Below are 11,281 nucleotides of genomic sequence, written 5' to 3'. Positions count from 1 at the left end.
ATGTCTTTGGACAACCAGATTTAAACATATCGAAATGCTTTACTAAATTAAACATTTTTTTGTAAATAAAATTTACTTAAAAGCACCACCAGAAAAGCATGTCCAGTGAAATGTATTGTAAACTGTAAACCGTTTGAAAGGAACATGGAAATAGCCTAGTTTCACTGATGGCTGAGTCATGTTTTCAAGGCAGTTATTTAAGACCCATAATGGAATACTGCCCTGCTGGTGTCTGGAGGACCTGATATTTCACACACAGTAAAAACCTACAGTAAAATGTACAGTAAACACCATGGGCCTGGTAAACCTAAGAAAAATAATATGTTTATGGGCCTCTGTGAAGACCACCTTACCCAACAACCAATTATCTAAATTAATTTGTAAGAGATCAAATTAGTCATTAAAAATGATAGAATATGTACAATATAAAATATGTCTTTAAAGGGGCACATCACCAAAAAAACAATGCTCATTTATTTTGCACATAATCATAATCGCACACACGTCCCTAAACAGTTTGGCACACATTTATTTGGTTTGACAGTTATCAGGGGTGAATTGGTTTGAATATGCCACCAGTGATGTCATCGTGGGACATTATAACACTCAAGCTACACTGCAGGGACAGCTAGGCTATATGTAAAATCAAAGCAAGGAGTAGGCCACAGAGAAAAATGAATGTTGCGAACACATAGCAACTATAGCTACAACAGCACAGACATCACACACATGCAAAAATTAAGGCTGGGAATGTCTCAGTGGCGTGACACACTGCATTATGTCTCCCAGCACCAACACCAGTCATGTGTAAAATGTACACAAGGTGTAAGGGTTAAAGGCATTTTCACGTATATTTCTCTCTCTGTATTGAGTGAGACGATAACTCTTGTCATTCTGTTGTCAGTCAGGCCACAGGGAGGGTTACACACTAGATGTGTAACGTCATTTAGAGTTATTTGAACACTGTAAAAAATTAAAAAAAAAAAACGATTCTACGCATAACATAATCCAATAACTTGGGCTGAAAGAGCACTTCCGTCAAATTCCTGTTTACGACACGTACACACATTATATAATGTCACTGACCTCCTATAAATAACATGTTACAAATTGGTAAAATAAGTATGCGTTAGTAAAAACACAAAGTACAGTGAGGTTATTGTGGAGAAGAAAATAAAATAAAAATGTATAAAGTTCACAGTTCACAATTTCAAAAGGGGTTTGAAAATGAAGTCAAAATGGTCTCTTCCCACATACCTGTCAACCCTCCCGTTTTCCCCGGGATTCTCCCGTATTTCAACCTTCTCTCAGGCCGTCCTCCCGTTAAAATATTTTCCCGTATTTTTCAGTTATTTTTTTATTTATATAAAATGGCTGCAATTCCCCTCCGTGACGAAGGTTGCCGACAAAGCTGTCGGGCAAAGTGGGGTTGTTCCCGGAGAGCTCACTCTCGGCCGTGGTTTCTCAGTGCTATGGTGCTCTCCCTCAACATGCGAGTAGGGTGTGAAAAGGAACAAAAAGAAACACGGATGAACATGATCAGATTAAACTCGAGACCCCTTGATAATATTACAGTATAGAGCGATATAGAAAAATATGCATTGTCTCAAAAGTCAATGGAATTAACCGTTCCAATGAATTACATTAAATAAACGCAGTGCGTTCCTGCATCGCTTAAAGCCCATCAAACAGTGATGAGGTAGATACCTGTAGTGAGCAAGTCTATGGTTTGATCACAGCAAAACAACAACAGCCGGATAATTTGGACTACCTAGAAAGCAGGAGCCTCAGAGGACAAACATGTAGGTTTTCCTCATTGCGTTGATGTGCTGCATACACACATTTAGAAAACAAGTAGGTAATTGCTAAAGTAGTTTTGTTGTACTATACATCTTTCTCTACACACTAGACACTTTGTCTTTGTTTTAGAATCCTCTCAAATAAAAATTCAAAGAAAAAAAGATCTACATTGCCAAAGCAATACAATAAACACAATAAACACCAAACAGCAATCAAAGAATAAAATCAAATAAATGAATCCTTAGACAGTGTTGTAGTCGAGTCACTAAAACTAGTAATTTCCTATATAAACATGTTTCCTACTATTTATGCATAATAATCATCTGTTCTGTGCGACCGCGAGGGAACATGTATGCACATGCTCACAGAAAGGTGAAATAAAACCATGACATGGACTCGAGTACTACAACACTGTCCTTAGAATATAATGAACCCCTTAAGCACAACCAAGATTTATTTCACATCATAAATAGATTAATACAGTCTGTATACATTTTTGTTGCGTTTCGTTTTCAAATGTAGCCAAGAGTAAAGACCTCAAAGCGGGCTCATGATCTCTTCATGGACATTCAAAGTAGTCCTTCAGGGGGGCCAACAGGTGGCGGATGACCGGGACGCTCCAGGCTCGACCCAGAACCCTCTGCCTCTGAGTCCGCCCCATGTTGTTCACGTCAGTGTAATGTTTGGGGAAACCAAAGATCCTAGACAAAATTAAATTATATAAATAATGTTAGAAGAAAAAAAAGATTGTTGTGAAAAATGATTCAAAAAGGCGATAGACAATTCTGTTATGACGGATGTTCATAATATCCCGCGTTTCAAACACAATTAATCTCAGAGATAAGATGAGAAGAAATATTCCTTTATAGATCCCCTTGGGGAAGTCCGGGCATTATAGCAGCATGGGGGGGGGGTACAGGTATGGGCAGGGCTTCCCACCCGCCAACACTGCCCAATGTGTTCGTAGGGACGACTGACCAAGCCGGGAGTACCACTGACAGCTGGATTAGATCCCAGTCTCTGCGGTGGTAGTAGGCGAGTGCTTAGCCCTCTATATGCTACCCAGCCGCCAGAGAAATTATATTCTACTGTACATCTCAAACATTGCATTAAAGCGAACGTTATAATGTAGAAATGCTTACTGTTCCATCTCGGTGGACCACAGGTAGTCCTCCTTCCCATTCATGGTGACGGGAAGCTGCCCAATCTTCCCCTGCTTAATGGAGTTGGACTTTGTAGTGATGGTGCGGACTTTGTCAAACTGCAGGAAGAGGCAAACAAGAACTAATAAGCAAAGTGTTTAACCATGTTTTCATCATTTGATGGCCGGACTGTATATTTCTCTCCCACCCACCCACCCCCTCCTAATGTACAGTCCCCTCCCCATCATATATACTCTGTCAGGATCTAGGGGTAACAGTACTGTATATTTGAATACCGTTTATGTCACAAATGTATCAGTACTAAATACCTATATGTCCCTATGCCATAAATGTCATGTATGTTGTGTATGTCATAAATGTCTATATGAATTGAAAATGGGGGACCCTGATGGAAACAAGACAAACGTCTTTCTCAGGTCTGCATCCCCTTAACAATTGTATGTATTGAGCCGTACTGTATTGTACCCATTCTGCAATCTGTTAAATAAAGTTTTCATTCATTCATTCATCACAGACTTCAGTATAGTGTCAGTGCTTCAACTATGGCAACCTAAAGGTAACGTGAAAATATTGCAAAACTCAATTTGACCTTTGCGATGCGTCCGACCTCCAGGCAGTCTTTGAGATCCACCTTGTCGTCTAGAGATGCGGTCAGAGGCCTAAAGAGACACGTGAGTTATTTAGGAATTTCAGGAGGCGTGTTTGCCTCCACCAGTGTTAAGCGTATGCATAATGTAAGATAAGATATTCCTTTATTGACCCCCTTGGGAAAATCCGGGGCATCATAGCAGCATGGGGGAGGGGGGAGGGGGGGTACAGGTATGGGCAGCGTCTATGCTTTTACCAAACGGTTCGTGTTTCCGCGTTCCCGTTTTGCGCTCTGATTGGCCACGCACGTTTCTGGTCATGTGACATGTGCGCCCAATCGCATGACGCGCCCATTTCCGCCTCGACCAGTAGCAAACTACCTAACGCCTACGATCCACACTCTAACCTTAACCAACTTCGAAAGAGTGCCTAAGCTTAACCGGCGAAAGAACTTGCCGTCACACGATATCGCCCTGCTCTAAGACAAACTCTAACCTTAACCAACTTCGAAAGAGCGCCTAAGCTTAACCGTCCAAAGTACTTGCCGTCACACGATTGGGCGCACATGTCACATGACCAGAAACGTCAGTGGCCAATCAGAGTGCAAAACGGGAACACGGAAACACGAACCGTTTGGTAAAAGCAATCAGGCGTATGGGCAGGGTAATAGTAGAAAGAAATAGCGATGGCCAAAGAGCAAACCCTCCTTTTTTTTTGTTTTTACAAAGTGTAAAACAAAGGTGCGGATGAGGGTCTGTAATGTCCTATCAGTTATATTATAAGTTAAGGCAATGAAGAATTTAAAGAATGTGTTTTTCAACAGTATGTACCTGTTCATTCCAGGGAGGTTGCCCCAGAAATAGCGAGCGCGGTGAGCAGGGCTGACCTTCACAGCGTCAATGAGGACAGGATTACACTGGGAATGAAGAGAAAGAAGGTAACTAGAGTTGTAATGGGGAGGTGTAGTGGTTACGTCATTGTTGTTTCCCGCGCGGTCCACCCTCTGTATTTCCAATGGACACATTTCTAAATCGTCTAGTTTTAGAACAAATAAAGCATGAACATTGGCATGGTGTACCTTCCTGTGTGTATTCATCCACAATCTATAGCTGCCTCAACATGAACAAATTCGCAATTAATCGTAAAGGTAGCAAAATAACTACGTTTATGTTTTTGTTCACTGAGGAACTACACTTCACTCTGGTGCTGCTGACTGACGTCACCACAGCGTAGACTCCTGGCTGTATTAGGCGACAGCACTGAACGACAGGTGTTCTACTGGAAGTGTAGTTATTTTTTAACGACAAATTAAACAACCTTATATAACGAAGGTTACCCGAAAAAGGGGCCTGGCAAGGTCAACAAGGCCGCGGCATCGAGACCCCACCAGACGGTCACTGGTGACACCACCCCCCACATCGCCAGCGTATCGGACAGGGCCTACAATAGGTGAAGGCCCTTCTCCACCTGGCACGCCGCTCCGAAGCGCTCCAAGGAGGCTTCCCCCCACAATGTAGTGGGGCCAGCTGGAGGTTGATCCCTCAATCCAGGCCGACAGGTCTTAACAAGAGCAGAACTCGACCTGCGCCTGGAGCACTGCGGACTAGACAGGTGCCTAAGGGGCTAACTGTAAGAACAGTATCCCGGCGGAAAGGGTGTTCGGTATGCCGTGCACCATGTCACAATCTCATGGGGTCACGAACCTCGCGGAGTCGGAGTTAGCCAACTCCGCCAGCGAACAGATTCCACCACGAACCCTGACCCTGCCAATTTATTAATCCTGTGGGGTCGAGGTTCAGAGAAAGAGTTTGACACAATTGGCAGACGTCATGAAACATGCAGGGGCATACTCTCGGGCAGCCGGGGTCAGACCCGGGCTCAACCGGAGAGTCGACTCTGCTACCAACACACCGGGGAGACAACCACCCCCCCTATGATTATTTACAGAAAATGGTTGCTCCCTTAACCCATTAAGAAACCCCGGAAACATAACTGCGAGTATACACAGGCTATACAATGCAGTTCATGGCGTTTCAGGTTTAACCCAGGCCAACAGGTCAACGAGGGCAAGGCCCGACCTGGGCCTGGAGGACCGGGACCTACACAAGGATGCATAGAGGAGTTGACAGAAGCAGCCTCCCAACAGCCCCCTCCCATCCCCGGTTTAGCAGGGAGGGAGGGGTGAAATGAATGGAGAAGGACCAACCCACCTAACATTGTGCAAAAAGGTACAACATAGTATGGATGGACCAATGCACACCACTGTTAAGGGCAACTTGTAGTGGCATCTATATGACACACACATTCATGACATCAACCCCTGTGACGTCCGGCCCGCCCAGGCATTTTCCCCCCGGAAAAGCTCAGGGTCCTTCGGGGTACCAGAACTTAACCCGGCGGACAACGGGTTAAACTGATCCGGTCCGGCGCAACCAGGACAAGTCCTGTGCCCTTCTCACGCCGCCGCCCCCAGTCCTAAGAGGGGGGTAGGTACGCGTGTCGATCCAAAACATCACAGGGGGCGCCACCAAGACGGTCAGTATGCGAACGCACCGCTCCCGGTGGCCCACCTAACGGGCGTGAAACCCCCCTGCCAATGTTTGATCTACTCCGTCATCTCCCCCCGGAGATGTATGCGAGTCCTCGAGTCTAACCTAGTGCACTGGCGCTCGGTAGAGACAAAAATCTCCTTCCCAGCCGACCGCATAAAAAACGCCATTTTTATGATGTTGGGCAACCAAGGCGCGCCGGTCCCAAAAAGCGGATTCAATCATTGAAAAACACCATGGGACAGCGCTGATCTGTCTCGTAAGACCAAACGCTGATTTATAAAACAGCGTGTATGCTCGTAAAGAACCCGAGAACAGTGACGGCGAATTTCTAACAAGAAAGAGCCCCACAATGTTTCCCCTCGCTGTCTGGGACGAGCAGCAGGAAGCCGGTACTAGAGACACAGACACAGGCTCTTATACGATGAGCCTGGGAATAAAAACCACGTCAATTCTGCTCTTTATGTAAGAGGGGAAGACAGCGGTTTTCCCAGAGAGACCTCAACGTGAGTGAAACAATTGAAAAAGGTTCATGTAACAGATTGGACTAAGTAGACAAAAGGCCCAATATACACTACTGTTAGAGAGCAGAGCAGAAGGACCAACAGTCTCGACTGCATTGCATCATCTATCCTTTACAATGACAGCGGTCTGTAGCACAGGCCCTGTAACTCACGGACATGTCTCTTGGCCAATAAGAAAGCGGGCCTGTGACGTCTTTAATGGCCGGGGGAATCCTGTGTCCCACTATCCTAATTTGGTGTGGGAGACAGGGAAATCCCCCCCCCCCTGTGACGACAGAGAGAACACCCTCGTCAAGGAGACTGATAGGCAGAAAGGCACAACCTCTCGGCCAATCAGTTTCGTAAAGGATATAACTATATCCGGGGGGGGGGGGCTTATTTGTCCACCCCCCTCAACCACCTCACCCGATACGACGCAATAAAAAGCAGAGCCGTGACACCAGTTGCATAGCGCGCTACATGAAAGCACATACACTGTAGAGTAATAGCTTTACATCCTGCACGCCAACCACAGCCGATAACCTCGTTTGTGTAAAAAACGGGTTTTATCCACGGCTCTGGCTTATGTGCAAAAAAACTTGCCACCCGCTATTTCTTTACCTTTACCCTTAAGCAAAGAAAAAATATCAGACTGAAGAGAGGGACTCAAAAAGTCCTTGGTTTACATGCTACATATGTACAACTCTGTAAGCTAACAATGGCACACCAGTTGTGGACTCAAATGCTACATTTGACCTAAAACGTATTTACATGACATACACACAACCCTCATCATACAACGAAGCCGTCAAGTTCACTTTTACCATGTAAGAAAGAACACTGGCTTAGGTAGAGAGAAAGGACATAAATACAGAGGTGGGGCCAGTAGTGGCGATGGCTGGAGTCCTGCTCCTGCATTTCGCCCATATCCTGCAGCCGGCCGTGGTGCAGGCTGACGACATCCTCTGCCAGAGATTACGTCGAATCAGAGTGTCCAGGGCCCGCTATCTCCCTGCGGCTATCGCTAACGGTTAGCCACAGGCTAACTGCTAGCTATATCAGGCTAACGGCTAGCTACAAGCTAACGGCTAACTACTGAAACTGCGTAAGGTGTAGTGCAGGCCTGGTCACTCCAGATAACCAACTGCCTAGCCCAAAGAAAGGGCAGACAACGCTCGCCTCCCTCACAGGACGGCATTGCCAGAGATACAGTGGCACCGCCGCTGCTGCCCTAAGCTCGGGGACAAAAAACACGCAAGCTCGCATCCCTCGCGGCGGGAGGCTCAACCCACTTTCTCTTTCTGATAGGCGGGGGCCAACGTCCAGTGCGGATGGCAGTAGGGCGTCCCGTCTTGGAGGTGGGACTTGAACCCAGACTCGGAGTACGGGGCTCCCAGGAAAACAAAGCACACTCTGGGAGAGAGCTCTGTTTTCGTGGGGCGTCAAACAAGAACTCCCCGCCCCCTCCATGTAATCCTAATTGTCCATCGGACGCTACGGGCTAACGGCTAGCTATAAGCTAATGGCTAACTACTGTAGCTGCATCGGACGCGATTGAGAGGTAACAGAGGAATCCTCGCCTGGAGCCGGCTGTTCTGCGGGGCCGTATGCCAGAGCAGCCGTACCCCGCACAACTGACACATCCGTTTAGACCGTCCGCCCCCGCCGCTCACCGCCAATTGACGTGAGCGGTGAGCGGCGCCGCAAGACACCACCCACCAGAGCGGCCGTCGGACCGCGGCAATAGTATCCAGCTGCACAGCCGGAGAGCAACACTGGCGGGGGAACTGCCCAGCGACGCGCACTCCCCTCTGGGCGCCGCTGAGGCTCACGTGCCTGCCACAAACGGGGAGCAGGAAAGCCCCACTACGCCAGGAGGAAGCCCGAATGTGAAGCGCCGGTGGAGGTCAGAATAATCCTCTAGACTCTCCGGTGGTGACGACATTATTCTGTCTTTCTCCCGTAAATTAGTGAGAGGGAAAAACAAAAGACAATGCCAACACAGCTCCTATAACTAACTAACTACTTCAGCACTGATCTTGAAGAGGTGCTCTACACGTACTTCCAGGTGGTGAAAGTAGGGAAGGAGCTGGTAGTATGGCCATGAACATGTGAATATGTGAGCGGATAATAATAATAATAATAAATTGTATTTTAAGAGAGAAGCGCCTTTCTCAGACTCAAGGACACTGTACAAGGAAAGGGTGGAAAAATAAAAAATTTGAAAAAATAAAAGATAAAAAAATAAAGATTATGAATATATGTGTATAGTAACAGGAAAAAACAAATACGATAAAAAAAGGAAGCAAGGTGCTGTCCAATTGGATGAAGTGGTTGAAATTAACAAACAGAAAACAAAACAAAAACTAACAAACAACAAAACAAAACAACGGGTTCTGTGGCTTAACACTTTCAGTGCCGGGCCGTGTTTTCCTTTTTACCCCGTTGAATGCCACCATCCACGGCCAATGTTAACGTTAATATCGCCTAATCTATGTTTTAAATTATGGCTGTGTCTAATCTGCCCGTCGCTTATCAAAGACTCATTTTCCAGTCAACAGTCCAGATTGTATTTTTATCGCTTCATTTCCGTTTGATAGCATTTTGAAAATCACCCGTTTTCCGGGGAAAACAACCCATGCCTATGATAATCGCCTTTTACTGGAATATTCCAGAACGTTGTCATTTGTCGGCCTATTTATGAATCGCTAGATGATCGATAGTATATGTGTGCGCACGCACGCTCGTGCCGTGCGCTGATAATCGCTGCACTTATTTCCTCATGGCTTTTACAGTCAAAACAGCCATATCACATATCACATAAACGCTTATATATCAGTGAAAACGAGTCTGATTATCCTAACACTGATAACATAGATTCCTTACCTGAGGTCAGATGGTATCCAAATGGTTTATTCCAATTTCCGATCGCCATTTGAAAAAATCGATAAATGTATTGATCCATCCGGGCGGCTACGTGGCGTAGTGGGCAAGGCGCTCGCCACGAAATCTGGAGATTTCACATTTGCTTTCAGTTTAGCTGGTCGTCCGTACTAATACACATTGGCCGTATTAGGGGGTGGGAAACTGATAGGTGGGGATCGGGCGTTGTGGACAGCGACTCCTACAGGTCGGTTGGTGCGCCTGCGCAGTAGAATCAGGAAGTGTCGGGGGCAGCGTGAGCCTCCCACGCGTTACTCCTCACCACTGAGAGATCGAGCTGCGCAGGTGAAAAGATGCGACTGCTGTTACCTCAAGTACCGGAGGGGACTTGTGCTATGTATGACTTAGTCCACATTGCAGCCGGCTTGTGGGAGGCAAGAAACAGCGTTCGTGACAGGGGAGGGTTGAATTGGATGATACGAAATTGGGATGGGAGAAAATATAGAAAAATGGGAGAAAAAGTGGATAAAAAAAAATATTTATTGATCCATCGTGTGTACAGTATAACACATGATCCGCGCGGCTCAGAGGCTCCAGAATGAACTCTGGTAGACCCCGGCTGCATCAGTGAGAAGTAAAATGTGGAGTCAGAAATCCGTTCTCCCATTCACTTTCATTGAGTCCATTCCAAAAGGGTGATTTACCATCTGGGAGACAATAGGGGGCGCTTTTTTCACATCTGAGCGCCGGCGGTCCAATATGATTTCAGATCGCTAAAAAAAACAGAGAATACTCGGGCGTGGCATTCAACGGTCGGGTCGTAAACCCGAGAAAAGCCGTGAGTGGCACTCAAAGTGTTAAAAGAAAAGAGTCAGGGGTGGGCTACTTGGGGGCGGGGCCGTGTTGCGTGAAGGCAAGTGTGAACAGGTGGGTTTTTAGGTTGGTTTTGAAGAGGTTGATGGTTTCAGAGCCTTGGATGGAGGGGGAGAGGGAGTTCCACAGCCTGGGGGCAGCTACAGCGAAAGCTTGGTCTCCCAGTGTGGAACGCCTGGTGCGGGGGATGGTGAGGAGGTCGGAGTTGGAGGAGCGGAGGCCTCGTGCTGGAGTGTAGGGGTGGAGTAGGTTGGTCAGGTAGGAAGGGGCCAACCCGTGCAGGGATTTGTAGGTGAGGAGGAGGATCTTGTAGGGGATTCGGTAGTTGATGGGGAGCCAGTGGAGTTTTTGCAGGGTGGGGGTGATGTGCTGCCAGGGTTTGGTGCGCGTTAGGACCCTCGCAGCAGAGTTTTGGACATACTGTAAGCGATCCAGAACCTTTTTGGAAGCACCAAGAAGGATTCCGTTACAGTAGTCGAGGCGGGAAGTGATGAAGGCGTGAATGAGTGTTTCCGCTGAGGTGTCGAAGAGTGAGGGGCGGAGGCGGGAAATGGTTCTGAGGTGGAAGAAGACGGATCTGGTGACAGACTTGACGTGCAGGTGGAATGAGACTTGAGTCCAGTATTACGTCCAGGTTCCTTACCTCCGTGGAGGGGCAGATGGAGTAGCCATCCACGGAGAGAACAAGGTGGTCGATCTTTTGGAGGAGGGCTGGGGAGGCTACAACTAGGGCTGGGCGATAAAACGATAACGATAACTATCGCGATAAATTATTTCCTCGAAATAAACATGAAACGTGGTCGCAAAGTTTCGATATATCGATTTTCCAAGCTTGGATATGAGCACGCACTAACAACCAATCAGTGAAGGAGATGGCCGAGAGCGAAGGAGACCCGGAAGGAGACCCAGAGGTAGGACTCAC

At 46.9% G+C, this 11,281-nt stretch overlaps 1 protein-coding gene across 1 annotated transcript in view; it reads right to left on the bottom strand.

The window, feature by feature from the left end:
• Nucleotides 1–357: 357 nt before the first annotated feature.
• dnmt3ba (DNA (cytosine-5-)-methyltransferase 3 beta, duplicate a) overlaps nt 358–11,281 on the bottom strand; it is a 77,416-nt gene continuing 66,492 nt past the window's right edge. Inside the window, exons 22-25 of the mRNA XM_084333566.1 lie at nt 4,382–4,467; nt 3,553–3,622; nt 2,943–3,061; nt 358–2,501 (exon numbers count right to left, since the gene is read on the bottom strand). Of these exons, the coding sequence (XP_084189692.1) occupies nt 2,360–2,501; nt 2,943–3,061; nt 3,553–3,622; nt 4,382–4,467 (417 nt within the window). The 3' untranslated portion in view covers nt 358–2,359. The remainder of the gene's footprint in view (nt 2,502–2,942; nt 3,062–3,552; nt 3,623–4,381; nt 4,468–11,281) is intronic.

The sequence above is a fragment of the Notolepis coatsorum genome, assembly GCF_963971535.1.
Source record: "Notolepis coatsorum genome assembly, chromosome: 17".
Lineage (NCBI taxonomy): Eukaryota > Metazoa > Chordata > Actinopteri > Aulopiformes > Paralepididae > Notolepis > Notolepis coatsorum.
Note: the sequence above shows the minus strand (reverse complement) of the source record. Positions and strands in the feature narration are given on the sequence as shown.